Raw genomic sequence first — 27,678 nt, 5'->3', positions numbered from 1 at the left:
TTTCTTCTTGACACAAATGACTGAAATCCAAGTGGCTATAACCAGTAGAAGTAGGACGGTGGAAGGAAAGATGCTGCTCTTAGGTTAGTTTTGAGAGGGTGTGGGTGGGGTAGGGTGGAAGGTGTCTGACTTTGTAGTGCCAGCTGGCCTAGAACTATGTAGACAGACTGGCCTCAAATTCACATGGATTTGTCTGCTGGGATTAAAGGCATGTGCCATCCGCCTGGAATATTCTTTATTTTAAAACAGGTTTTTGATAGGTATCCCAGGCTGGCCCTGAACTCGTGTTGTTGTTTGTTTTGTTTTTGTTTGTTTGTTTTGTTTTTGAGACAGAGTCTATATAGCTCTAGCTGTCCTGGAAGTCAGTATGTATACCAGGCTGGCCTTAAACTCAGACATCTGTCTGCCTCTGCCTCCTGAGCATTGGAATTAAAGGAGAAGGCCACCACACCCTTGAATTTTTAATCCTCTCTCCTTTGCCTACCTAGTAGGTGGGATTACAGGCATGACCCACCTGGCTTGTCTTTTCAACTGAAAAACATTTTATTCCATTATCCCAAATGATTCTGGATGAGTTGTGTCCCCTGCACAGATGGGCACACTGAGCCCAGAGGAATTATTTCTTCAAAGTTCTAAATGCCAGTTTAGCCCGCTTTTGCGCTCCAACTGTGAAGCAAGCTCAGGTAGTGTTTGGTCCTCGTCCCCTAGAAGGACCACTAGACTAGGAAAGCCCACTCCAGTGTGGGCTTCGGTCGGTTCTAAGCTCAACAAGTACCAAGTGTTGTCACGCTTCTTGACTCCATGTTAACTTGAAATCGGACATGGTAGCTAGCTGTGGTGGTTCACGAATGTAATTCCAGCACTTGGGAGGCTAAAATATGAGAATCAAGAATTCCAGAGCAGTCTAAGTTGCATACCTAGTGAATTAAAGGTTTCCCTTGCCTTCATAGTGAGATCCTACCTTGAGAAAGGAAGAAGGGGGGCGGGGGCCTCGGGCGTCTGCAGCAAGAATAGTTTCAGAAATTGGCAAGCACTACAAATCCATTTGTACAAACACATCTGTTAAAAATACTGTTGCAGAGGACTGTAGAAACCAAAGGAAGAAATCCTTTCCCAGGGCAGCTCTCCTAGCCCTCCTGGACCTTCACAGTGGCTTGAAGAAAGTCTCAAAGACCTTACGGACCCACCCCTCACCGTGCCCTTTATAAGACTAGATTTTCATTCATTGCCCATGAGTGCAGAGTAATAAACTCATGAGATGAGGTCTCAATTTCAAGACAGAGGTGCACAAAGAAAGCTGTGGCTTCTCTAGTGAGAAGTGAGTTGGGTGGTGTAAGGAAGGAATACTCATGGCCCGCGCCTTGGAGGGAGGTGTGGTCGCCGGTTTCAGGTATTCTCCCCGCAGAGCCTCCGAAGGCGCTCTTGAGCTGTCGGAGGAGGCTGAAGCGACGCTCTAGTCACCGGGGCTTCGCCGGTTCTCTGTGGCTCGCCCGCCGCCTACTTGGCCGCCATAGAATTGGGATACACTCAGCGCCGAGTTTGGATTTGCAGGTGGATCATGACGCGGCTGCCAAAGCTTGCGGTTTTTGATCTGGGTAAGTAATGGCAGGGAGATTTTTATAAGGCGCTTCCCTGTTCCGCTCCCCGCGGTAACTAAGTGTCTGTACTCCACATTCTTCCTCCTTCCTCTTGCAGATTACACGCTCTGGCCTTTCTGGGTTGATACACACGTAGACCCCCCATTCCACAAGAGCAGGTGAGACTATAGGAGGTATGGGACCAGAAAAGACATTGCGGGAACTGAGCGTTCTGTCATCCTCTCCAGCGATGGAACTGTACGAGACAGGCGGGGCCAGAACATCCAATTGTACCCGGAGGTGCCCGAGGTCTTGGGAAGACTGCAGAGCCTTGGAGTGCCTGTCGCCGCTGCTTCACGGTGAGATAAGTAACTGTGCTGCAGACTCAAGTAGATGCATAAAGAAATGGCACTTAACTCCCTGAATACCGAAAATTAGGAAGTGAAAGTGTAAAAATATTTTCGTTGCTTTTCTTTCTTTTTTTTTTTCTTTTCTGTTTGTTCGTTTGTTTTTGTTCCTGTTGTTTTCGAGACAAGGTTTCTCTATGTAGCCCAGGCTGTCTTAGAACTTGATCTGTAGACCAGGCTTGCCTCCAACTCACAGAGATCCACAAGCCTCTGCCTCCCAACTACTAGGGTTAAAGACATGAGCTATCCATTGCCCGGCCTTCGTTGCTTTTCTATCATTAGCTTTCTGTACTTTTAAATTACTAAAGATTAGCTCAGTGCTAGCTATGTCAGAATCTCTGGAATTGAATAACAGTAGGCAAAGTTGTCCCTTTATCCCCTTATACCTAACTTTGCCTACATCTCTGGCATTCCCCTAATGCATGTATTTAATGCCTTTTTTTTTTTTAGGACAAGTGAGATACAAGGGGCCAACCAACTCCTGGAGCTCTTTGACCTTGGCAGATACTTTATTCATCGGGAAATCTACCCAGGCAGCAAAGTCACACACTTTGAGAGGTAGGCAGACAGCTGGTGTGGGAGCAAGTGGACTACGAAAGAAGTCAGCTTGACAAGTGGGTTACCCCTGCCTTGTTCTTCACAGGTTGCACCACAAGACCGGAGTTCCTTTCTCTCAGATGGTCTTCTTTGATGATGAGAATCGGAATATCATAGACGTTGGCAGACTTGGTACTGAGTCACTGCTGGGGGCGTGGGGGAGTTCTTAAAAGAAGATAAAGTATGTGTAGGGTGGGTAGTGTACGGCAGAGCCTTGAAAGTGTGGTAAAATGTGACTGCTCTTTTTTTCCAGGCGTTACCTGCATTCACATCCGGGATGGGATGAGTCTTCAAACGTTAACTCAAGGATTAGAGACATTTGCAAAGGCCCAAGCTGGACTCTGAGGTCCAACCCTGTGGATAAGCCTCATCTGCAGTGTAAAACTGAAATCAAGAAATCCTTGTCAGGAGGAGCACTTGTACTGTATTAAAGTGTCACGTGGGACAGCCAGGGCTCTGCCACGGTATGGGTTGTTTCCATTTTTCTCTTCTTTTTTATAAAGGTTTATTTATGTATATGATACTGTCATTGTCTTCAGACACACCAGAAGAGGGTATCGTATCAGATCCCATTACAGATGGCTGTGAACCACCATGGGGTTGCTGGGAATTGACCTCAGGACCTCTGGAAGAGCAGGCAGTGCTCTTACCCGCTGAGCCATCTCTCCAGTCTGTTTCCATTTTCCTAACATGTAAACTGAAGTTGTATCCTGATTAGAGTGCACAAGGTTGTTGTTTCCTTGTGTTGGAACCCATCCTGAGACGTCCTCCAACGGTTTCAAATAGTGGGGTGCCATAACGCTGTGCATTTCTTTGTAGGGACTAAAAGTTAATACTGTTTGGGAATAAGGTTGGGGCCAGCCTTTTCTGGTAGTAGGGAGTAGCACAGGAGTGAGCCAACCCTAGCACGAGGCTTTGTCCCTCCAAGGTTTTAATTGCGCTATATCCTGATTGATGATGTCATGGCTATCTATATCCTAGAGGGATTGGCCAAGGCCCTTCTCAGAATGGTGATAGTCTAGAGGAAGGCAGGCAAGCCGAGGGATAGAGGCGGGAGAGAGAGTAATGAATGGACTCTGGACTTGGCAGACTCTTTAGGAGGTGTGACCCTGGGAGACACTAGGCCTCCTGGGAGGTGCTGGCCAGAAGGGAATGGGAACAACAAGCGCCAGGCAAGAAGAGGCCCAGGAGACAGGCTGGCCTGAAATCCTTGACCAAGCCTGGCCCCCTGTTGCCAGAGGCCAACCTTATCCAACCACCTTGCCCCAGTCTGCGTTGAGCTGGACTGAGTCAGGGGATGTGAATGGATGGTGGTATGACAATTGTTAATTCCTGTGGCGCGGGCTTGAAGGGACTGGTTTCCAGGTGGCTGTATCCAGTCTTTTCTAAAATGTTGTTGCTTACTTTGTTTGAATAAAAGAGATCCAAAGTGAAAAAGAAAGGCAATTTTCTTTAAGCTGTATCTGCTGATATGGGTGTGTCTAGAAAAACGCATTGGCCGTATTATGTGCAACTCAGCAATAGAGATGATCCCAAGAAACCAAGGCAGCATAGACGTAGGCTCTGGATACCATGTTCCAAAAGGCTTACTGTTTACCCGGTGTGACACTGAGGTAACCCTGGGAGGAGCCTTCACCACGACACATATACCCAATTACAGTAGTTTATGGAAAGCTGGCCGTTCTGAGTTTGGGGGATGTAAAAAGGAAAGGATGTAGGAGCGTAGATGGCGAGATGAACGGGTCATGAAGGACCTTGTATATTCCAGAAGCATTTTTGGATTATTATCCCGTCAGCAATGCAGAGAGGATGGGAGGGTTTAAAGCAGGCAGAAGGCACCAGGCTTTTATTTGCAAAGGTTATTCACTATAGAAATGGGGGGAGAGACTGGTCACATTGTCTTCCCTGTACCCCAGTCCCTTGAACTTCCTTTAGTTTGATCATGTAGAGCAGGATCTTTGACGTCAAGACAGACAGCAAGTGGGACTGTGGTCATCAAATGTGACTTAAAATGAAACTAAGAAGGTGCCAAAGAACATGGGCTTTGGAGTCTGCTTGCTTCTTTTTTTTTCCTCTTTTGAGTCAGGATTTTGCTATATATAGTCCTGGCTGACCTGGACTCCTGTGAAGGTCAGACTGGCCTCAAGCTTACAGCTATCCTCTTGTAGCAGCCTTTCTTTTTTTTTTTTTTTTTTTTTTGGTTTTTCGAGACAGGGTTTCTCTTTTTAGCTCTGGCTGTCCTGGAGCTCACTTTGTAGACCAGGCTGGCCTCAAACTCAGAAATCCGCCTGCCTCTGCCTCCCGAGTGCTGGGATTAAAGGCGTGCGCCACCACGCCCGGCTGTAGCAGCCTTTCAAGTGTTGGTATTTTTAGGTATGTGCCACCATGCCCAGAACAACATTTTGATCACTACTTAATCTACTGAACATGACTCCAGACAAAAACATTTCAGTCTTTGTGCTTGTCTTCATATTTGTCCAGTGATACCAACACGTTCATTATAATTACTTAGAGATGAGCAGCTTTGGTAAGACCTAGCATACACTGTGTACTCAGTGACTGGTGGCTAATACTTTTCCTTCATACAGTATGGGTGTGCTCCATTGGACTCTTGAAGAAAAGGAGGGTTTAATTCCTGAAGAAACTGGAGGGGACAGAAAGATTACTGATCAAGAAACTGGAACTGACCAGGCGTGGTGGCACACACCTTTAATCCCAGCACTCGGGAGGCAGAGGCAGGCAGATTTCTGAGTTCGAGGCCAGCCTGGTCTACAAAGTGAGTTCCAGGACAGCCAGGGCTACACAGAGAAACCCTGTCTCGAAAAACCAAAAAAAAAAAAAAAAAAAAGAAAAGAAAGAAAGAAACTGGAACTGGAGTTACTGGTAGTTTTGAGTTCTCAGATGTGGTGTTGGGAACTGCTGGGTCCTCTATAAGGTTTTTTCTCTTTTTGGTTTTGTTTGTATGTGTTCTTTTGTTTCGTTTTTGATACAGGGACTTGGTACCCCTGGTTGTTCTAGAACTTACTATGTAGACCAGGCTGGCCTCAAACTCAGAGATCTGCCAGCCTTTCTGTCTTCTGAGATTTTTGTTTGTTTGTTTTCAATTTCTTTTATGTCTGTGTAGGTCTGTGTGTGTTTATGCCACAGGTGTGGGTGTCCACAGAAATCAGAGGAGGGTCTTGGGTCCCCCAGAGCTGGAGTAAACAGGCAATGTGAGCTGTCTCATGTGGGATGATGGTCCCTGCATCTCATGTGGGATAGTAACTGCATCACAGTTGGGATGGTCACTACATCTCAGGTGGGATGGTTCCTGCATCTCATGTAGAATCACTACATCTCAGGTGGGATGCTCACTGCATCAAAGATGAGATGGTGGGAAACAAACCTGTGTCCTCTAGGAGAACAGTAAGTGCTCTTAACAACTAAGCCTTCTCTTCAGCTTGCACTTCGAATTTCTTAAACTTCTCAAAATATACACATGTCTTTAATGATTAGAAACCTCCTTGCTTTATTCATGAAAGATCCTTTTACTGGTCAGGGTATTCTAAGCAAAAAAGATTCATTTTTAAAGCGTCTTTAGGGAAGAAAGTATAAAATCCAATGTGAGGCCATATGATGGAAGGACTTGATGGTATGAGGTGAGAAAGCCAATGGTGGCTAGGGGCTTCAGGGAAGGGAGGCTGAGGGAAGAGTGCCCTCTGATTCCTTGGCAGTGTATCCTGTTCTTAATGACGTTGGAAAGGCAGAGGGACTGATAGCTAACATCACAGAACAACAGGAGCTGGCCCAGCAGATCTCGGGTGCCATTTCTCACTCTGTGGGTCTTGGAGATGACAGGGATGAAGTGACTGGGGTGAGGGGTCAGAGAATATTAGAGTATTGGCAAAAGCTTGTGACTGCTTAGAAGGAAACCTGAGAGAAGCTATTGGAACAAATTTGGGAGAGAACTTCAAAAGTGGGCTCTTTGGGGACTGGCTTGTTTTCTTGGTTTGTTCTGGTTGGTTGGTTTTTTTCCTTTGTCTTTGACCAATCTTGTCATCCCATGTTGAGGATGAATTGCTGCAAGAGCTAGAGGAACTGGAGCAAGAGGAATTAAGTCAGGAGCTGATAAGTGTGAGCAACAAGGAAAAAGAATCCCCAAATTGGATTGCCTAGGTTGCCTTCTACACATCTGTCTGCAGGGCCAGGACCCAGAGCTCATTGTTAAAGACTTAAGAGGGTAAAGATATGAGGTGAGGCTATTGCTTATTATTACTGTCTGTATCATCTGTCTCATCACAGAGGATCCCCGAGAAGCCGCAGCTGCTATGGCTATGCAGGCTGCTGACTGTGTAACAGCATCTGACTGAAAGGGAATAAGGGTTGAAACCCAGAATCCAGCCTGTGTTCCACTCAGCAAGCTGTGTGCCTGGCTTTTGAGAGGCAAATGCAAGTGATAAGCCTCTTTTGTTTTTCCACTGGTTCTGGGGTGCTGTGGGCGTGAACCTCACTAAGCAGAAGGAACATATCTTTTGATTTTTTGCTGGAGAGAGACAATTCAGCAGGCTCTAGGTGTCAGAGCAGGTGCTAGTGCGAGTTCTAAGGCCTTAATACTTCCTTCTTTTTGAGGGTATCTCAACCTCGGAGCTTCCAGAAAGGATGAAGATGAAGACGCACTAAATGATTGGCAGGTTGAGCATCCTGAGAAGTTTGGTTGTCTGTCTTCTGCTGTCCTTAGTGCCAAACGCTGAGAGCTAGAGAGCATAGCTTTGGGGTTTCCTGCTGAGGTGGCAGTGTGCCTGTCTGAGGAGGACACCTTGTTCTCCCTTCTTTGACTGAACTTTGAAGAAGGATCTTGCTGCAGAAGGAGCCCCTGGGTTCCCTTCTTTTTGGTAGTGGAAGATGTCCTTTTCTCCCCAATAAAACTGGGTAGGTGGATCCCTAGTGTCAATATCTATCGTTACCTAAGATTCTCCCTCCTGGTTCTGAAAGCCTTGGGTTTTTTTTTTTTTTTTTTTTGGTTTTTGTTTTGTTTTGTTTTAAACCTAATCTTGTACTATTTTAATTTTTAATTTTATTTGTAAATTTTTTGTTTTATTTTATTTTATTTTTAAGATTTATTTATTATAATATCTAAGTACACTGTTGCTGTCTCCAGACGCACCAGAAGAGGGCATCAGATCTCATTACAGGTGGTTGTGAGCCACCACGTGGTTGCTGGGATTTGAACTCAGGACCTTCAGAAGAACAGTCAGTGCTCTTAACCGCTGAGCCATCTCTCCAGCCCCTGAAAGCCTTGTTTTAAGTAGTAAAAAAAAGACTTCATTAGTAATGAAGGAGGGTTGAAAACACAAATGGCTCTGGGCAGGGGTGGTGCACACCTGTGATCCCAGAACTTGGGAGGCAGAGGCAGGCGGAGCTCTATGAGTTCAAGGCCAGCCTGATCTACAGATCGAGTTCCACACAGCCAGGGCTACACAAACAAAACAAACAACAAAAAGGAGGAGGGGAGAAAAAAGGAAATCAGCAAATGACCATTTCCAATATCTGAAACTACATTCTGGGCAGTTTCACCTTGCGATCGGATTTGTCATAGTGTTGCCTATTGCTAAGGTTAAGAATCTGCCATCAATACCAGGTGTGGTGGCACATGCTTTTAATCACAGTGCCCAAGGAGGCAAAGGTAAGCAGATCTCTGAATTCAGACTAGCCAGAGCTGCACAGCCAGGGTATACCTTGTCCCCCATCCCCACCCCAAAAATAGAAAGAAAAAGAAGGGAAACTTTTTTATTTATCTTATAACCATACTGATAGTAGATATGGTGGCACATGCATGTAGTCCCAGCACTCTGGAGGCTAAGACAGGAGGATTGTGAGCTTTACGCTAGTCTGAGCTATAGAGGAGGTTGTAGGATACTTGAAGGAGGGGGAAGGGGGAAGAAAAAGGAAAGGGAAGTGGGAGAGGAGGACAGATCATAAGGAACCAATCTGAGTCTTTCTCATTGCTTTGGCTCAGTTATGCCGCTAACAAGCTAGCCCCATTTTCCTTTTGCAGGGATAAAAGTAGCTTGCTTTCTTTTTTGTTTTGTTTTGTTTTGTTTCAAGACAGGGTTTCTCTGTGTCGTCCTAGCTGTCCTGGAACTCACTCTGTAGACCAGGCTGGCCTCGAACTCAGAAATCCACCTGCCTCTGCCTCCCAAGTGCTGGGATTAAAGGTGTGCACCACCACACACCTGGCTAGTAGCTTTCTTTTATCCAGAACTAACAGTTCACTAGAGGGCTTGGCTTGGACTCCGTTCCTTCAGTATCTAGGAGCTATGGTTTAAGGAGCCCTGGATCACTGCTATTCTTTCAGTAGTGGTTAACATGATACTGGAGAGAAAAGAAAAGGGACCCAGAAGCCAGGCCCGTCCCGTTCCCTTTTGTTAACTCTGCTTTCCAGCGAAAACTTTTACCCAAGTTAGGAGCAAACACAGAACAGATGGAATGATGCCATTGCTTTCAACTGGAAATGGGCAAAGCCCAAGTCAACACAAAACTAACCCCCCTCCACCTTCATCCCCCACCCCACCCCTGTCCCATCTGCCACTAGAACATTAGAGAACAAAAATGTGAAATAAGAGCCTCAAACTCACAAACTTAGTTGGCACAGTAAGGCTTCCCCAAGTCAATTTCATTAACTGCCCCAGGTGTCAAGAGTACTGGTGAGCGGCTCTGGGCAGAAATCTACCCCTCTGTAGTGGTCTCCACGAAGACTCTCGAGGAAAGAATGCCTTTGACCCTACGTGGTGAAACTAATTAGGTTTATTTTATAGAAAAGATTTCCCCCCCAGTCTTTCTTGCTTTTTTCCTTAGCCTCCTGCCTCAGCCACTTTCAGGTTGTGATTTCCAAGGATTGGTGCCGTTTAGCAGAGCTGGTGGGTTGGTACATGGCCTCGAGCAGCTTGATTTCATTCGAAGGTTGCTCAGGCTGGAACTTGAGCATCCAGGGGTCCCTGAGGACATCTAGGATGGTGGCACGCTTGGTAGATTGGCGTAGCAGCTGGAGGATCAGGTTCTAGGGCAGGGGAGAGAGAGGGCTTGGCTGAGCTTGCCCCCACTTTGTGAGCACAGGCACTGAGCAGCTGGACCTAAGGAAGAAGCAGGATGGCCCATCGCACTACTCTGGTGAAAGGGGCTGGGGCCCTGGTTTTATGCTGGAGCCCTGAAAAAAAAGAGAAGAGCTCCTTGCATAATCCCTTTTGCCCTAAAGGGATCATTGCTGGGACCTAATTACCAAGTATATTTAAGGTTTGAAGCTCAGTGGTTGACCCTCTTAAAGCCTTGCCACCACTTTGAGTAGGAGCTCTGGCATGACGAAAGCCAACCGTGGGGGGAGGAAGAATGTAGTTGGAAGGCCTAAATTTGGTATTTCCTGTCCCCTCTCAATGGGTCATCCCTAAGGCCTCAGCCCTCCTGGGGGAGCCAGCACCTTGCACTCCTGGGAGATGGTGAAGTTAGCTGGGAAAGTGACCTCCTTCTGGGTTTCTCTCAGCAGCTTCTTGAGATTGGTGTCATCAAAGGGCAGCCGTGCAACCACTAGAGTGTAGAGGATGACGCCCATGCTCCAGGTGTCAGACAGGAAAGGGTTGTAGGGCAAGCCTAGCAAGATCTCCGGGCAGGCGTAAGCAAAGCTGCCACAGTAGGTCTGGCTGAGGTGGGAAAGGCTGTTCATTTGGCGGTAAGAAGGGCTACTATGCACAGGCTGGCTAGAAGGCACCATCTTGGCGAAGCCAAAGTCCGATATCTTCACATTCTCCCGCTTGTCCAGCAACAGGTTCTCCAACTTTAAATCCCTACCAGCAGCAGAAAGGCTGGGGGTCAGGCTGGGGAGAGGGCTTAGTATTAGACCGGGAGCTGAAAAGAAGGGGTCAGAGGCTAGAGATGAGGACAGGACAAGTGGGAGTGAGATGTCTATGGGAAGCAAAGCCATGGAGTTGTGAGCAGAGCCCAAAAGGGAGAGAGGATGGTACCTGAGGACCACTAGTTCACCATTGTGTATAAAGTGCTCTCACACAGTGGATACAAGTGTCCTTGACCAGATGGTTACAATATGGTGAACAAATGGACCTAGATATTGAGAGAAGTCAAGAGAAAAGGACAGAAAATGGGCAATATGCATAAAACTCCCTTGAGATTCCCAAAGCCCAGTCCGGTGACTATCCTCACCGGTGCACGATGCCCTTGCTGTGCAGGTAGGCGATGCCCAAGGCCATCTGGGAGAACCACTTGCCAGCAAGGGTCTCAGCACAGGCCCCATATCGTTGGATCCATTCAAGGACATCACCGCCCTGAGCCAGCTCCAAAATGATGTATACTCGGGATGTGGTCTCAATGGCCTGATAGAAGTTGATGAGGTACTTGTGCCGTAGGACTTTCATTACCTGACTCCAAAAGAGGGAACCATCAAACCTGGCAAACTCCCACTGTGCTGGCCTTTCTCCACTCTCCCATTGCTACTTACTACTTGGAAACAGAATCTGTTGGTGTCTGGGTAAATCCCATTTTGCATTTTTACTTGAGGGGACATTGGATAGTGAGCTGAATGTTTGCACATAGGAAGGAGGATATATATATATATATATATATATATATATATATATATATATATATGTGTGTGTGTGTGTGTGTGTGTGTGTGTGTGTGTGTGTGTGTGTGTGTGTTACAGAAGTTTCCTAAGTTCTGGTTTGGAGGTTTCTGGAGCTACCCTTCCATAGTTATACCCCTAAGATACCTCAAGTAGCTTATTAATAAGCCTCAGTTCCTTCTCTCAGCTCCCTTCCTGACCTGTATCTCACGTGGTAGGAACTTGTTGAGATAATCTTCAGAGGCCTTCTTCTTCGAGATGATCTTGACAGCCACCATGACCTTCTGCTTTGTGTAGTATGCCTCATAGACAGTTCCATAGGAGCCATGGCCAATGATCTTGCCCACCTCATAACCATACTCCTCCATGACAGAGCGATAGGCTGGGGTGGCTGATGCTGTTTCCGAGGTGTCTCCCTTCCCCATGATGTTGGGCTTGCGCAGTGGGGAGCTTTGATACTTAGAAGCCTCTGTCTATGGAGAAGCCACCTTGAGCTCCTGAAGGGAGGGTAGTGAAGTGAAGTTAGGGTCCCAGTGTTTACCAAGTCACACAAGGCTGGGATGCTGGGCTCGGCCCTTCACTAAGAACTTGGAAGGGGAAAGAAAAGAACATTCTTTTTGTCTTGGCTGGCTGTTGTTACTTCCATATCTTGGTTACAGAACTTCTAAGGTCCCAAGTTCCATACACCTTTATTCATCATTGGCCACAAAGCTTGAAATGAAGTGCAGTTCGGAACACATTCATTACAAAAGGCACTTTACACAACCTGGTAAGTCTCCCCTGTGGCTCCTTTATGTTACTGAGTATCTGCCATGTGGCATATAATTATGCAGAATATACTATGTTAAACTAATGAACAATGTCCCCAGAGTACCCATGCTTCTATAATCCAGCGTGAGAAACATGTCAGGGTGTATACAGGACTGCGGTGTTGAAGCACAGTCTGCATTCAGTCTTGACCTGCGTGCGTTCAGCCGTCTTGACCTGCGTGCGTGCTTGCTTTACACGGGATGCTCCTGAGTTTTCCCATCCATTTAGTCACTCGTCCACTGGAGCAGCATCAGTTTCCAGTTTTCAATTTTGTCTTGTTTTCACTGTTGATTAGGCCTAGGTCCTGTGTATGCTAGGCCAGCACTCTACCATCAACCCACATCTCCCCAGCCCCTCCGTCTATGGGGCAATCACAAGCTTACTTTTCTCAGACTCTCACATCTTCCCCTAGGGCTCTCACACACTCTCAAAGCTCCAGATTTCACGTTTATTCTGATGGCTCCTTGTGCAGATTTCACCCCCAGATACTGGAGTTCAAGATCGTGCCTATTTGCTAACTCAATATTACAGGAACATATCTTCTCTCTGCACCTCAAATTCATATCCCAAACTATTTCCTACTCTAAGACTTCCATGTTGTCCTGAACATAGACATCAAATATCATACCAGCACTGTCAGCCTTGGTGCCTACATCCAATGTATCATCAAATCCTGTCTCTTTAACCTATTTTTTATTCATAAAGCCCTTGAAGGGTCTAGAGAGATCACTCAGCAGTTAAGAGATCTTGCTGTTCAAACACAAAGACTGGGTTCAGCCCCAGCATCTACAAAAAAGCCAGGTGCAGCCCCAACCCTGAGTAAAGTGGACACAAGAGCATCACTGGAGTTTGCTGACTTTCTCACCTACTCCAGAAATGCCAAATTCAGGTTCAGTAAGACCCTGACCCAAAGGAACAAAGCAAAGAGTGGTGGAAGACATCTGATGTCCTCCTTTAGCTTCCATATGAATACAGGCGCGTGTTCTTACACTCACAATTGCCCATACACCATACATATAAAAATAATGCATTCACATCTCTGTGCCCACTGCCATTCCCACTTAGTTCAACCCTCTACCAATTAACTGGTCACTTGCAAGCCTGTTGCTCCCCTACAGTTGATGCATTTATGTGTGGACACGTGTGCCCACGCATGCAGAGGCCAGAGCAGGACATTGGGTGTTTTCCCGTCACACTTCCTTATAGCCTTGAGTCTGCCAATGAACTGGAAGCTTGCCATCTTGGCTAATGTGGGTAGCCAGTGAGCTCTCTGCATCCACCTCTCTCTACCACCTGATTCTGGGGTTACAAGTATATGGGGTTTTCATGCTGGCAGAGGAAGCTATGTTACTTACTGAGCCCTTTCCCTAACCTCATAGATCTGATTTTTATTTCCATTTAAGACTAAGTTGAGGTGGGTGGTGGCGGCGCACGCCTTTAATCCCAGCACTTGGGAGGCAGAGGCAGGCAGATTTCTGAGTTCAAGGTTGGCCTGGTCTACAAAGTGAGTTCCAGGATAGCCAAGGCTATACAGAGAAACCCTGTCTCGAAAAACCAAAAAAAAAAAAAAGACTAAGTTGAGGCTAGAGACATGGCTCAGTGATGGAGAGCGCTTGCTGCTCTCGGAGAGATGCAGGGTTTGGTTCTCAGCACCCACAGAGCAGCTCACAGGCACCTGCCACTCAGTTTCAGGGCAGGTGATACCCTCTTCTGGCCTCTATGGACTCTTGAAGAAATGAGGTGCACATAAACTCAAGCAGGTAAACACATAAATTAATCTAAAACAATTTATTGTCTGCTGATTCTCAGGATCAAGTTAATACCATTACACAGCCCTATGATTAATTTTGCCTTTCCAATTTTGCCTCTTGCTTTGTTCTTTTTTTTTTTTTTTTGGTTTTTCGAGACAGGGTTTCTCTGTATAGTCCTGGCTGTCCTGGAACTCACTTTGTAGACCAGGCTGGCCTCGAACTCAGAAATCCGCCTGCCTCTGCCTCCCAAGTGCTGGGATTAAAGGCGTGCGCCACCACGCCCCGCGCTTTGTTCTTTTACCATGGGGCCTAGCATCTCAATATGTATCCTAGGCTGATCTCAAAATTGAAATCCTCCTGGTTCTCAAATATGTTACAGCTATGTGCTTTTTGTTTGATTTGTGGATCTCTCTCTCTCTTTCTCTCTTCCTCTTTCAGAAAGGGTATCCTTATGTATCTCAGGTTGGCCTTGAATTTTGAATTTCAGATTCTCCTGCCTTAGCCTCCCCACCAACCCCTTAAGTGACGGGTTGAATCTACAGCCTCTCACATGCCAGGCAAACTTCCTACTTCTGAATCTATGAGCTATATGCCTGCTTCTTCTTCTTTTGACAGTCTAACTTGCCCATGCAGGCACCAAGCTTGCAATAGAGACTCACCTGGGCCTTCACAGTAGTGCAGATGCCAGCCTGTGCCAGCTTAGCACCTTCTTCTCTTCCTCTTCTGGCAAATGCCTACTTCTCCTTCAGAATTTAGGATTTCCTGGTTTTCAAGGTCTCTGTTAGTCTTGGCTTCGCCTCCCAAGTACTGGGATTATATGCACACAGGGCCACAACTAGCCATAACTGCTTATTTTACTTCACCCACCCAATAGGTTATACAGAGTTCTCAAATGACAACAGATGTTTGAGAAGCTGGGGCTGGGGAAATCCTCAGTCGGTAAAGCACTTGCTTCGTAAGCATCAGACCCTCAATTCGATTCCTAGCACCCGGGTAAGAAGCTGGTGTACACCTGTGACCTCAGGGCTAGGGAAGGAAGCACAAACATGGAAAGCCCCGGTGTTCACTGGTCAGACAGCCGAGCCACATCAGAGAGCTCCAAGTTCCAGGGAGACAGCATGCGGAACCTCTAGCATCCATACACTTGTTCACACTCCTCTAATCCCAGCACTTGGGAGGCAGACGATCTCACTGAGTTCAAGGCCAGCCTGGTCTATACATACTGAGTTCCAGGCCAGCTAGGGCTACAAAGAACCTGCCTCAAAACATCAAAAATCTCAGGTAAGAATGTTGACTCTACCTTATAGAGAGGGAAGCTAGAAACAAAGCAGAGGCTGGGGGATGGGCTGCAAGTCTCAGTTGAAAGGAAGAACAAGTTGAGGGAGTGACTGAGTGAGAAGGGCAGTGTCTTAGGGTTTCTATTGCTGTGATAAAACTATAACCACGAGGAACTTGGGGAGGAAAGGGTTCAGTTGTTTTACAGCTTGTAGTTCATAATTCAGGGAACTCAGGAAAAGCTCAAGGGAGGAGACCAGAAGCAGAAACTGCTGTGGAGGCCATGGAAGAGTGCTACTACTGGCTGGCTGCCGATGGCTTGTTCAGCCTGTTTTCTTATAGTTCCCAGTACCTTAGCCCAGCAACTCCCCCCACCCCCACTTCCCACGGTGAGTGGGCCCTCCCATATCAGTCAGAAGATCAAGAAAATGTACAACAGGTTTGCCCACAGGTCCATCTGGTAGAGGCATCTTCTCAGCTGAGGTTCCTTCTTCCCAAATAACTCTAGCTTGTAGCAAGGTCACATAAAATCAGCCAGCACAGGCAGGAAGGTGTGGTCAGTTCTTACATGATTTTGGGTGGCAAACTTGGGCATGACAGGTGCATGGCTGGAATCTGAGCACTCAGGAGGCAAAGGTAAGAGGATTTAGTTGGTTTCTGTCTCCTTGCTGTGAGGTTTGCAAGCATGTGGAGGTTACAGGACCATGCTGGGTGGCTTTCACCGTTGTGTTGTTTTTTTTATCGCTGTGATAAAACACCAGGACCAAGGCAACTTATAGAAGACAGTTTATTGGCACTGTAGCTCCAGAGGGTCATGTGCTGAACTTCGAGCAGAAGTTGAGCAGACTCAGAGCCTGCTCCAGCACTATCAGGACCACTCTCAAACAAGGTCACACATCCTAAACCTCCCGAAACACCACCACCAAGTGGGAACCAAAACTTTGAATGCCTGAGACAATGTGGGGGCCTTTCATTCGAATCACCACAACCACAACCTGGGATTTTTTTTGTTTGCTTTGAGATAGGGTCTCAAAACCTAAATATCTTCCAATATAAGTGATGACACCATAACTGACTTTTCAGGTCCCACCTCCTGAGTGTGTGACCCTGCTGGCACCGTAGGTCCAAAGTCTATTGGAATTCAGCTCTACAACCTGGTACGATTAAAGAACTGCCCAGAGTACCTCACAGTTAAGGAGATGCACCCCAGTACTGCTCATCAATGTGCATTAACCAGGCCTGGATAGGTGGTTTGGTAACAAACTGGTAACAATCTCTCATCACAAATAGAAGGTATACCAATTTGTTCAAGGAACATATTTTAAGCCACCCAGTACATACAAGAACACTGCTAATTTCTGAAGATAGAGGGATAAATTAGTCTCCTTGGAAGGAGTTTGAAATTATAAGAGACAAGTGAACTCCACCAGCACTGTGAGATGAAGTGAAGAGAAACACACGTGGAGGGAGAGGTACAGAAAGGACTTCCCTGGAAAGTGCCATCTGCTCTGTTCAGAGAGCGGAGTTCTCCAGTCAGGAAAGCAGAGGGAGAATATCAGGCTTAAGAGATGACATCCAGGGCTGGAGAGATGGCTCAGTGGTTAAGAGCACCAACTGCTCTTCCAGAGGTCCTGAGTTCAATTCCTAGCAACCACATGGTGGCTCACAACCATCTGTAATGGGATCTGATGCCCTCTTCTGGTGTGTCTGGAGAGAGTGAAGAGAGTGACTCACATATATAAAATAAATAAATAAATCTTAGAAAGAAAGAGAGAGAGAGACAGAGAGAGAGATGACATCCAATATTTCTATGTGAACCCAGAGTATTCCAGAAAGTTAGTATACCTGGAGTAGCATCAGGATATGGCTCTGTAAGGCCTCCTGTTAAGCTACTCTATTGTCCCGGTCCAAGTTTGTTATACATAAAAATCGGAACTTGTTAAAAAAAAAAAAATTCAGTAGTTAAGAGATCTTTGTGCTTGCTCTTCCAAGATCCTGGGTTTAGTTCCTAGCATCCACACTCAGCAACATGTAACTCCCTCTAATTCAAGCTACAGAGGAACCAACATCCTCTTCTGGCCTCCTTGGGCACCCCCACATCTGTGGCATACATACACAATTGTTTTAAAGCTAGATAGATATGAAAAGGGAGAAATAAAAACAAGAGCTAGGCGATGGTGGCCAACGCCTTTAATCCCAGCACTTGGGAAGCAGAGGCAGGCAGATTTCTGAGTTCGAGGCCAGCCTGGTCTACAAAGTGAGTTCCAGGACAGCCAGGGCTACACAGAGAAACCCTGTCTTGAAAAACCAAAATCAAACAAACAAACAAACAAATGTAGCACAGTGGTTCACCTTAGAACCCTTGCTGAGGCAAGAGAATTGCTGTAGGTCTGAGGCCAGATGAGGCTGCAGAGACCTGTCTCAATAAAACCTCCAATTAACCAACCACAGAACCTGATGCTCGGCCCCTTCTCTTCCTTGAGGTACTGCCGGCTCAACAGTCCTTCCAGCAGCAGTTTGAAAAAATGGTCCCAGAGGAAGGTGAATCGGAGACTAGCAAGGTGGTTGACATGAAAGAGTATGGGGCCTCTACATCCAGAAAATGATGGAAAACAAAGACAGAATGAGGAAACAAATCAAGGGAGCTTGCGATTTGAGAGGTGCTAAGAGAAGCTTTGATTTCTGGCTTCACTGGGTAGGTCATCAGAAGAAAACTCCAAAGCATCTTAAGTTATTCCTAATCACAGAACTCAGTCAGGCCTGCCTTAGTAACGCAAGCCTTGCACACTTGCAGTCCCAGCTCCTCGCGAAACCGAGGCAGGGCTATTGCTTCGGCTGCAGTTCCAAGGCCAGTCAGACAACACAGCAAGACTGTCTGTCTTGAGGAGGGCAAAGGGGTCAAAAGAAAAGCCACTGTGTCTGGCTCAAGCCTAGCTTCCTAGAATCTCACTGCTTCAGGACAGTGGGTGGATCAGAAAAGAACAGTCGTAGGAGTGGGGAAAGAATGGCTGCTTGTGATTTCTCTCAGTACTTGCTTCCGCCAGAATAGAAAAATTGAAGTCAGCTTCCTTCCATTTGCTCCCATGTTGCCAAGTGAAAGTCACTGTTCAAAAGGAGCAGAGCCCCTTCACAACAGCTTGAGCCAGACAAAAGTAACGCTTTCGAAGAAACCTGCAAAATTAGGGAGAAGCCCAAACGTCCCACAGACGGACTTGGGAACAAAATGACGGAAGTGAGGTACGGTGGTACCTGTAAGCTCTGAAACTCTGAAGGTGGAGACTCAAAAGACCCCGGGTTCGAGGTCTGCAGGGACCCCACATTCAAAAAGCAAAACAAAAACCTACTTCCGATCAAAAACCGCGCTGTCAACCCGCACAACTTGCGGGGTGAAATGGCAAACTGTAGGTGCACCTCACCCACCTCCCGCATGCCTGTTGCCAACAATGACCGGTCCGTGCCTCCAGAGAGCCTCGGAGGGGCACCTTTAACCAAGGTGTTGGAGGCCACAGGTCCCTGGCGTGGGAACGCGGCACAAAGGCCCGCCCCGCCCAGGTTAGGGACAACTTTCCGCGTCCGGGCCGATCTCAGCAGCCGGGGGCGGGTGCCGCGCTCCCGCTCCCCAGCTGTCTCTCTCCATCCTAGGGAGGACAGCCCAGCCGCGCGAGAGCCCGTGGGAAACCGCCCGCGACACTCCGGCGAGCATCGCGGAGCTCTTGGCTCAGGAGAGGAGCCTTCCCGCCGTCCCGGAGCTGAGGTCCCCGTCGGCGAAGGCGGAAGTGGTAAGACTGACGTGTCCGGGCTGCGGTGCTGCTCGCCGGGACGACCACTGGCATCGCTCGGTGGCTCGGGGAGGGAGCATGGTGGAATCCGTGGCCGGGCCGGATTGCGGGCGAACCAGAGCTCTTCCAGGAGCATTTGAATGAGCCGAGTGCGGACGCCGGCGACGTGGCAGCAGCCGCGGCAATCAGGCGCAGCGGCGGACAACCCGGAGGAGGTCCGTCGTCAGGTCCTCCGCATGCCTACCGCTCCGGCGCCGCTGTCTGGAAGACCGGGGCAGAAGCCCAAGGGCAGCTACGGGGCCCCGTGAGGCCACTGGCGCCTCTTTGGCCAGCCGGTACCTCGCAGTGAGGACCCTGGAGCTGCGGCGGGTGCCCCTTCCGTAGCAGCGAGCCCGCCGGGCGTTGCTATAGGAACGAGTTGGCACGCGCAGCCCCGGGCGGGGGAGGCCTAGAGGCGTGAACCCTAGGTTGGGAGTACTATTGAGTGCACGCCAGGCCCCGTCTTTGGGATAGATCTGTGGTGTGGGGATCGGGAGGCCGAAGGGAGGAGGTGGAGCCAATGGGCTCTTGAGAGACCAGACCCGGGGCATCATGATTTGATTCCTAGTTTCTGTAACCACGGGATTCCCCCAACAGGTTCTGCTGCCTTAAGGATGACAGTCCTAGGGTACCCTCGAAGTTGGAGCTGCCATTGTTTGCCAGTCCTGATACTGTTGCTGGGCATAGGCCATGGGCCATGGGTGGAAGGTGTCACACACTACAAGCCCGGCGACCCTGTCATTCTATATGTCAACAAAGTGGGACCCTACCATAACCCTCAGGAAACTTACCACTACTATCAGCTTCCGGTCTGCTGTCCTGAGAAGATCCGCCACAAAAGTCTTAGTTTGGGTGAAGTTCTGGATGGGGACCGAATGGCCGAATCTTTGTACGAGATCCGCTTTCGGGAGAATGTGGAGAAGAGAATTCTGTGTCACAAGCAGCTCAGTTCTGCACAGGTCAGCTGCTCTCCACGTTACATGTCACTCAGCCCTCCTTGCTAGGGACTAAGGGTGCCTTGCATCTATGGTACCTTTATGGAAATTATGTTTGGACTTCAACCACAACCCCGTGTACTTGCTTAGATGTTCCGAACTGACTTTTCAAGATTACATGGATCCAGAGATGCAGAACGGGGAGCTTAGAGCCTGAGGCTCTTCGCTGTCAGTAATAGGTCCCAGACTCCTGTGCAAGTCTCTCTCCTTCCATACATGCCTCTGTTTTTTTCGCGACTTTTTTTTTTTTTTTTTTTTTTTTACTTTTTAGCCTTCTCTGTTACTTTTCTTTTTTTCCTTTAGCAAATTTTGGAACTTCTTAATTCCAGTCTTTTTATACTTTGCTCCATTTATTTTTCTGAGACTTTATCCTAGCAAAGACATCCTTGTTCTTTTTTGGGGGCTAATATACCAGAATCAGTCAGTGAGTCTCAATGGGAAACCTAGGTACTTTGACAATGTATAAAGACATTTGGTTTGGTTGGTTTAGGGGTTTGTTCTTGTTTTGAATGTTGAGATAAGGTCTTGCTATGTAGCCAAGGCTAGCCTCAAACCCAATAGTAACTTTCTAAGTGCTGGGATAACAGGTTTGTTCTATACCAGATCCCTACCCATCAACTAAGATAGGCTTTCTCTATGGAACAACAGCCCTGGATGTCCTGGAACTCTCTCTGTAGACTAGGATGGCCTTGAACTCACAAGAGATCTACCTGCCTCTGCCTCCCCAGTCCTGGGACTAAAGGCATGCACCACCGTAGCCCATCTTGGAAATAATTTTGATGGTCACAGCTCAGTGGTACTATTGGTATGTAGTGTGTAAGGATCAAGGATGCTGACCCCTGCCATGCACAGGTCAGTACCTCCCTACAACACAGAATTAGCCAAACCAAAATAGGAGTGCCGCCAAGTTTTCAAAACACTGTTTTAACTCTGAGAGGCTTTGTGTAACCGACTCCTGGCTTGTTCTTTATAGGTGGAGCAGCTGCGCCAGGCCATTGAGGAATTGTATTACTTTGAGTTTGTGGTAGATGATTTGCCAATCCGTGGTTTTGTGGGCTACATGGAAGAGAGTGGCTTCCTGCCACATAGCCACAAGATAGGCCTCTGGACACATTTGGACTTCCACCTAGAATTCCATGGAGATCGAATTATATTTGCCAATGTTTCGGTGCGGGACGTCAAGCCCCACAGCTTGGATGGGCTGCGATCTGATGAATTACTGGGCCTTACTCACACTTACAGTGTGCGCTGGTCTGAGACGTCAGTGGAGCATCGGAGTGACAGGCGCCGAGGTGATGATGGAGGTTTCTTTCCTCGAACCCTGGAAATCCATTGGTTGTCCATCATCAACTCCATGGTGCTGGTGTTTTTACTGGTGGGTTTTGTGGCTGTTATTCTAATGCGTGTGCTTCGAAATGACCTGGCTCGGTACAACCTAGATGAAGAGACAAGCTCTGGCGGCTCTAGTGACGACTTTGACCAGGGCGATAATGGCTGGAAAATCATCCATACAGATGTCTTCCGCTTCCCTCCATACCGTGGTCTGCTCTGTGCTGTGCTTGGTGTGGGCGCCCAGTTCCTGGCCCTTGGCACTGGTGAGGGGATATGAATTGTTCTCAGGGTAGCAGATAGGTCACTAGAAAAGTTCAGTGAGCCGGGCATGGTGGCGCACGCCTTTAATCCCAGCACTCAGGAGGCAGAAGCAGACGGATTTCTGAGTTCGAGGCCAGCTTGGTCTACAAAGTGAGTTCCAGGACAGCCAGGGCTATACAGAGAAACCCTGTCTCAGGGGAAAAAAAAAAAGTTCAGTGGATTTCCTCTTGTGTTCAAGGTGAGAAAGAGACCTAAGGGACTCAGTAGCTCTAGTGCGGATGTGTGTGGGTTTTCCTGACTCCAGTAGAACTAGGAAAGTCACCCGAGGGACATGGGTTAAGGGGGATGATTTCTCTGAGGTCGAGAAGAGGTGTCGGTGAGACCTAACTGGAGCTTTCCACTACTACCTTACAGGCATTATTGTCATGGCGTTGCTGGGCATGTTCAACGTGCACCGTCACGGGGCCATTAACTCAGCAGCAATCTTGTTGTATGCCCTGACCTGCTGCATCTCTGGCTACGTGTCGAGCCACTTCTACCGGCAAATTGGAGGCGAGCGTTGGGTGTGGAACATCATTCTCACCACCAGCCTCTTCTCTGGTGAGAACACGCCCCTTTTATTGGGCCTGCCTAGACTTAGTAACTAAGCACACATCATGGGTCCGGGGACAGAATCACAGTACAGGGACCATAAGGAGAAGGCTTTAAAACTTATGTTTATGAGTGTTTTGCATGCATGTGCAACACATATGTAACATGTACAACATTGTGCAGTTCATGCATATAGTCCCTATGGTAGCCTATGGAACCCTGGAACTGGAGTTACAGATGGTTGTAAGCCACGATGCGGGTGCTGGGAACTGAACCCCGGAGCTTCAGTAAAAAAAATAGCAAAAAATAGTAAAAATAGTGCTTTTAACCACTGAACTTTTTCTCCAGCCCCTGGGTGGGATGGGGGTATGGGTGGGGAGCGGGGTCAAAAGACAATCCATCGGAAAGAATATTTCTTTATCTTAGACAGGATCTTGACCTATATAGTCCAGGCTGTCTTTGGGTTTATGATCTTCCAGTTTAACCTCTTGAGTACTGCGACTATAACTCAGGAAAATACCTATTTCTTTTTTAATGGTTAAAAGTTGTTAAGTGGGGGAAAGTGGCTAGACACTGGTGAGCATTTGATACGTCCTCCCCTTATTTAGTCTGCACTGTAGCCATGTGACATAGGCATTGTAGTCCCCGTTGCACACGATGAGGAGACTAAACTAGGACAGGGTCTCACTGTGGAGCCCACGTGAGCCTTTAACTTTGTTAGAGGCCTGCCCCGGCCTCCCAAGTTATGGAGTTGTGGGTGCACATCACCATGCCTGGGCCTCAACCGTTTGCGTGTATGTGCTCAAGTGCTTGTGCAAATGTACGATTATATGTGTGGAAACCAGAAGGCCACCTCACATATGATCCCTCAGACACTGTCCACCTCTTCTGAGGAAAGATCTCTCATTAGCCAAGTAGTCAAGACTGGGCTGCTTGGCTGACAGGCTTCAATGATGTCTCCATTGCCCCCAGTGCTGAGATTACAAGCATTGCAAGCCAGGCATGGTGGAGCACATCTTTAATCCCAGGACTCAAAAGGCAAGCAGATCTCTCTGAGTTCCAGGCCACTCTGCTCTACTCCTTGAGTTCTAGGATAGTCAGGGTTACTTAGACCCTGTCTCAAAAGAAAAAAAAAAAAGCATGAACCACTGTCCCTAGCTTTTTACAGGGAGGGACAGGGAATGGAACCTAGGCCCTCATGATTGTAAGGCAAGCATTTTATCACCCGCGACAATAGACCCTCAGACATGCTTTCATTTGGTATGTGTACACACATACCTGTGTAGGCTTGCATGTGTGCTGTGTATGCACGCACATTTGGAAGGCAGAGGTCAGGAGCGGGCCCTCCTTAGTTAGCTTCCCTTACCCTTCGAGAGGCAGGGTGTCTCACTGAAGTTAGAGCTCACTGCATTAGCTAGACCTGATAACCAGGGAGCCGTAAGGCTCCTCCTGTCTCTTGCCCTCCGTCTACTGTGATTGTGAGCTCTGGCCACCGACGTGGCTTATTTTTGTTGTCTTTAATGAGAATGTTGGGGACCCAACTCAGGTGCTCAGGCTTTCATGGGGGAAGGGCTTTGCTGACTGAACCATTCCCTCAACCCTCCTAAGTAGCATTCTTGAATTTATTTTTTGATACTCTTTTTATTTTGGAGGTAGGTTCATTCTGGCTTTCAAACCAGTTTGCCTTTTCAAAAACAGTAGTAGTCTATATTCTGAACCTTGTGATTTCCAATCTGATGTATTTGACTTCTCTCCCATCCCATTTATATATTTGAAGAATGTCTTTCTGATAACAGGTCCTTAACCCAAATGACTGTTTTATGCTCGGAATTATCAGTGCCATGGCAAGACAGGTTTCTGTAGGTAGGTAGGTTTGTATCACTCTTGGACCATAATGATGCAACTGTCTTAATTCTTTTTGTTTTTTGTTTTTTGTTTTTTCGAGACAGGGTTTCTCTGTGTAGCCCTGGCTGTCCTGGAACTCACTCTGTAGACCAGGCTGGCCTCAAACTCAGAAATCCACCTGCCTCTGCCTCCCGAGTGCTGGGATTAAAGGCGTGCACCGCCACTGCCTGGCCAGCTGTCTTAATTCTTGATGACATTGGGTTGGGGAATGGTGTTTGAAAAATAAAGAACAAAGAATAAACACACACACACAAAAGGACAATGAGCTATAAAAGGGTCAAAGTGGATTCAATCAACTCTGGCCATCTGGGAGCATAGGTGGGCCCTGTAAGTGGCAGGCTACTTCATCCCTTTCCCCTTTAGGTCCAGTCAGAGTGGGGTGTCACAGGGATGTTGCTCCTACTGCTGACCCTCCCTCCTGCAGTGCCTTTCTTCCTGACTTGGAGTGTGGTGAACTCAGTGCATTGGGCCAACGGTTCAACACAGGCGCTGCCGGCCACAACCATCCTGCTGCTGCTGACAGTCTGGCTGCTGGTAGGCTTTCCTCTCACTGTCATTGGCGGCATCTTCGGGAAGAACAACGCTAGTCCCTTTGATGCACCTTGTCGCACGAAGAATATCGCCCGGGAGATTCCACCCCAGCCCTGGTACAAGTCTACTGTCATCCACATGACTGTTGGTGGCTTCCTGCCTTTCAGGTATTCTCACTTTGTACCATGGCCATCCACTCTTTTCGGATTTGGTTTGGTTTGGTTTTGGACACTAGAGGGTTTTTTATTTTGTTTTCTATTTATTTTGTTTTCTTTTTTTGAGGCAGTCTCATAAGGCTCATGGGCACTCAGAGGTAGAGGCAGGTGGATCTCAATTTTTTTTCTAAGATTTATTTATTATATGTAAGTACACTGTAGTTGTCTTCAGACATTCCAGAAGAGGGCATCAGATCTCTTTACAGATAGTTGTGAGCCACCATGTGGTTGCTAGGATTTGAACTCAAGACCTATTGGAAGAGCAGTCAATGCTCTTAGTTGCTGAGCCATCTCTCCAGCCCCTATAAATTTGAGGTCAGTATGGTCTACAGAGTTTCAAGACAGCCACGGCTACAGAGAAATTCTGTCTTAAAAAGCAAAACAACTTCTTCTTCTTCGGGAAAACACTAAGTGGCGGAGGACCCAGGGGCCTAGGATTAGGAGGCCACGGTGGCTTCTGCGGAGGATTCGACAGTGGTCTTAGGGGCCGCGGACATGGCCGAGGCCGTGGTCCAGGCCACGGGGCTCATGGAGGTAAAGCTGAAGACAAGGAGTGGATCCCTGTCACCAAGCTGGGCCACCTGGTTAAGGACATGAAGATCAAGTCCTTGGAGGAGATCTACCTGTTCTCCCTGCCCATTAAGGAGTCTGAGATCATTGACTTCTTCCTGGGTGCGTCCCTAAAGGATGAGGTTCTGAAAATCATGCCAGTGCAGAAGCAGACTCGGGCTGGCCAGCAGACCAGGTTTAAGGCTTTCGTCGCTATTGGGGACTACAATGGTCACGTTGGTCTTGGTGTTAAGTGCTCCAAGGAGGTTGCCACTGCCATCCGAGGGGCCATCATCTTGGCCAAGCTTTCCATCGTCCCTGTGCGGAGAGGCTAGTGGGGGAACAAGATTGGCAAGCCCCACACAGTTCCATGCAAGGTGACAGGCCACTGTGGCTCTGTGCTGGTGCGTCTCATCTCTGTCCTCAGATGCACTGGCATTGTCTCTGCTCCTGTGCCCAAGAAACTCCTGATAATGGCCGGTATAGATGTCTGCTACATTTCAGCCAGAGGCTGCACTGCCACCCTGGGCAACTTTGCTAAGGCCACCTTTGATGCCATCTCCAAGACTTACAGCTACCTGACCCCCGACCTCTGGAAAGAGACTGTCTTCACCAAGTCTCCTTATCAGGAATTCACTGATCATCTTGTGAAAACCCACACCAGAGTCTCTGTTCAGAGGACCCAGGCTCCAGCTGTGGCTACTACATAAGGATTTTGTACAAGAAAAATAAAAGAATTAAGTCTGCTAAAACAAAACAAAACTTAAGTTGTCCCGCCTTGGGTGCGGGCCACCACACCTTGTGTTCAGCAGGGTTTTGATTCACCTTTGCCTTTCTCCGCTCTCTACCATAACCCAGTAATAATCCTCAGCTCAGCCGAAGCACAGATCAGGAGTGAGCTTCAGCTAGCTCACATGAGCGCTTCACTGTGAAGCTCTTACTCAGCAAACTGAAAGTAATCAAATGGGCTTTAAGCCTTGTATTGGAGCTTATAGAACCTGATTTCGGTTTAGTGTTCACAGGCACGGAGAGCTTAAGACCTATGTGTTTTCTCATTCAGTTTGTTACGTACCTTTTAAACAATACAGAAGGAAGTAAACAACACAGTATCTGCCCCCTCCCCTTCTTTCTTGCTCCCATTTTATAGTAGTGGAGTGTGCTTAAGGGCCTCGTGCATCCTTTGGCAAGCACTGTTCTCTGAGCCACATCCCAGCCCTTTTTTACCTTTCATTTTGAGACTGTCTTAAGTTTTCCAGGCTGGCCTTGAACTTGCTTTTTAACCTGGATTGACTTTGAACTTGGCAATCCTCCTGCCTCAGCCTCCCAAATAGTAGTATTTTTTTTTAATTTTTAATATTTTTTATTACACATTTTCCTCAATTACATTTCCAATGCTATCCCAAAAGTCCCCCATACCGCCCCCCCAAATAGTAGTATTATAGATGTATGTCACCTACTCTAGTTAAGATGGCTGCTTTCAGCCTGTCAGGGAAGATGTTCATGAACCGAGAGCAACCAATAAACTAAGCTAATAGGCAGAAGCCTCCTGGAGCTCTCTTGATCGCCCCAGCACTACGGGAAGATGTGGCTGAGGTTGGCTCCGCGTGCTGTGGCTGTGCACAGAGCTTTGATGATGTACATTGTCTTTTTCTCTTCACAGCGCCATCTCCGTGGAGCTGTACTACATCTTTGCCACAGTCTGGGGTCGAGAGCAGTACACTCTGTACGGCATCCTCTTCTTTGTCTTCGCCATCCTGCTGAGTGTGGGGGCCTGCATCTCCATTGCACTCACCTACTTCCAGCTGTCTGGGGAAGACTACCGCTGGTGGTGGCGATCCGTGCTGAGCGTGGGCTCCACCGGCCTCTTCATCTTCCTCTACTCGGTTTTCTACTATGCCCGGCGCTCTAACATGTCAGGGGCAGTACAGACAGTCGAGTTCTTTGGCTACTCTTTACTGACTGGCTATGTCTTCTTCCTCATGCTGGGCACCATCTCCTTTTTTTCTTCTTTAAAGTTCATCCGTTATATCTATGTTAACCTCAAGATGGACTGAGTTCTGAGCCACAGAACTCTGGCTCTCTCCTGCTTTCATCATGCCCCATTGATTTCACTTGATAGCTTCTCTTCTGACCGAATTGTGTGACAGGATTGTCGCCTTCCTTCCCTCTTTAGAGAGGACCTGGAAATTAAAAATCTCTATTATATAAGGAATATATATATTTGAACTTTTTAAGTTGCCTTACGTTTTGGTCCTGATTTTTTTTCTTTTTACAATTATTAAAATAAAATTTATTAAGAAAAAGGATCCTGTCGTTGGAAGTTTTGGTCTAGTTATAGAAACCCGAGGCCTGTTGTCAATGCACAGTTGTTTTGAAAACCCGAGTTCGCTATTGCCACACAAACTCTGGACTCTGGGAACTGTCGGCACAGGGAACCCACGGTGCCGAGGCTGTCAGCG

At 47.6% G+C, this 27,678-nt stretch overlaps 3 protein-coding genes and 1 pseudogene across 7 annotated transcripts; 3 read left to right on the top strand and 1 right to left on the bottom strand.

Annotated features, from left to right (window-relative positions):
* The first annotated feature begins 1,441 nt into the window (after positions 1–1,441).
* Mdp1 (magnesium dependent phosphatase 1) lies at positions 1,442–4,022 on the top strand. The gene is made up of 6 exons (XM_021182676.3): positions 1,442–1,595; positions 1,696–1,756; positions 1,826–1,936; positions 2,435–2,542; positions 2,628–2,713; positions 2,835–4,022. The coding sequence occupies exons 1-6, from the start codon at positions 1,559–1,561 to the stop codon at positions 2,924–2,926; spliced, it is 495 nt and encodes a 164-aa protein (XP_021038335.1). The 5' UTR covers positions 1,442–1,558; the 3' UTR covers positions 2,927–4,022.
* Positions 4,023–9,334: 5,312 nt separating this feature from the next.
* Tssk4 (testis specific serine kinase 4) lies at positions 9,335–11,922 on the bottom strand. Of its 2 annotated transcripts, none has more exons than XM_021181916.3 (4): positions 11,387–11,922; positions 10,769–10,983; positions 10,032–10,425; positions 9,335–9,617 (listed from the first exon to the last, which is right to left on the bottom strand). In XM_021181916.3, the coding sequence occupies exons 1-4, from the start codon at positions 11,609–11,611 to the stop codon at positions 9,435–9,437; spliced, it is 1,017 nt and encodes a 338-aa protein (XP_021037575.1). In that variant the 5' UTR covers positions 11,612–11,922; the 3' UTR covers positions 9,335–9,434. The 2 variants fall into 2 exon arrangements, with proteins under 2 accessions (XP_021037575.1, XP_021037576.1); XM_021181917.3 differs by having other exon boundaries at positions 10,032–10,395.
* Positions 11,923–18,611: 6,689 nt separating this feature from the next.
* On the top strand, positions 18,612–27,525 carry Tm9sf1 (transmembrane 9 superfamily member 1). Of its 4 annotated transcripts, none has more exons than XM_085828665.1 (6): positions 18,612–18,801; positions 19,438–19,799; positions 20,809–21,430; positions 21,843–22,028; positions 24,349–24,622; positions 26,880–27,525. In XM_085828665.1, the coding sequence occupies exons 2-6, from the start codon at positions 19,455–19,457 to the stop codon at positions 27,271–27,273; spliced, it is 1,821 nt and encodes a 606-aa protein (XP_085684791.1). In that variant the 5' UTR covers positions 18,612–18,801; positions 19,438–19,454; the 3' UTR covers positions 27,274–27,525. The 4 variants fall into 4 exon arrangements, with proteins under 4 accessions (XP_085684791.1, XP_021037598.1, XP_085684790.1 ...); XM_021181939.2 differs by lacking the exon at positions 18,612–18,801 and adding an exon at positions 18,814–19,016; XM_085828664.1 differs by lacking the exon at positions 18,612–18,801 and adding an exon at positions 19,035–19,136.
* On the top strand, positions 25,221–26,000 carry LOC110309615 (small ribosomal subunit protein uS5 pseudogene; annotated as a pseudogene).
* Positions 27,526–27,678: the final 153 nt, after the last annotated feature.

The sequence above is a fragment of the Mus caroli genome, unplaced genomic scaffold (assembly GCF_978045245.1).
Source record: "Mus caroli unplaced genomic scaffold, Mus_caroli_1 scaffold_12, whole genome shotgun sequence".
NCBI lineage: Eukaryota > Metazoa > Chordata > Mammalia > Rodentia > Muridae > Mus > Mus caroli.
The sequence above is the reverse complement of the archived record's forward strand: the minus strand, read 5'-3'. Positions and strand labels throughout refer to the sequence as shown.

Excerpts from the sequence above, each read along its gene's own strand:
- Mdp1 (XM_021182676.3), top strand. The coding sequence starts at position 1,559 with ATGACGCGGCTGCCAAAGCTTGCGGTTTTTGATCTGG. Across the intron at positions 1,596-1,695 it reads GCTTGCGGTTTTTGATCTGG|ATTACACGCTCTGGCCTTTC; the intron begins GTAAGTAATGGC and ends TTCCTCTTGCAG. Across the intron at positions 1,937-2,434 it reads CCTGTCGCCGCTGCTTCACG|GACAAGTGAGATACAAGGGG; the intron begins GTGAGATAAGTA and ends TTTTTTTTTTAG.
- Tssk4 (XM_021181916.3), bottom strand. The coding sequence starts at position 11,611 with ATGGGGAAGGGAGACACCTCGGAAACAGCATCAGCCACCCCAGCCTAT. Across the intron at positions 10,984-11,386 it reads TCCTACCACGTGAGATACAG|GTAATGAAAGTCCTACGGCA; the intron begins GTCAGGAAGGGA and ends TTTTGGAGTCAG. Across the intron at positions 10,426-10,768 it reads AGCAAGGGCATCGTGCACCG|CCTGACCCCCAGCCTTTCTG; the intron begins GTGAGGATAGTC and ends CCCTCTCCCCAG.
- Tm9sf1 (XM_085828665.1), top strand. The coding sequence starts at position 19,455 with ATGACAGTCCTAGGGTACCCTCGAAGTTGGAGCTGCCATTGTTTGCCA. Across the intron at positions 19,800-20,808 it reads AGCAGCTCAGTTCTGCACAG|GTGGAGCAGCTGCGCCAGGC; the intron begins GTCAGCTGCTCT and ends TGTTCTTTATAG. Across the intron at positions 21,431-21,842 it reads GTTCCTGGCCCTTGGCACTG|GCATTATTGTCATGGCGTTG; the intron begins GTGAGGGGATAT and ends ACTACCTTACAG.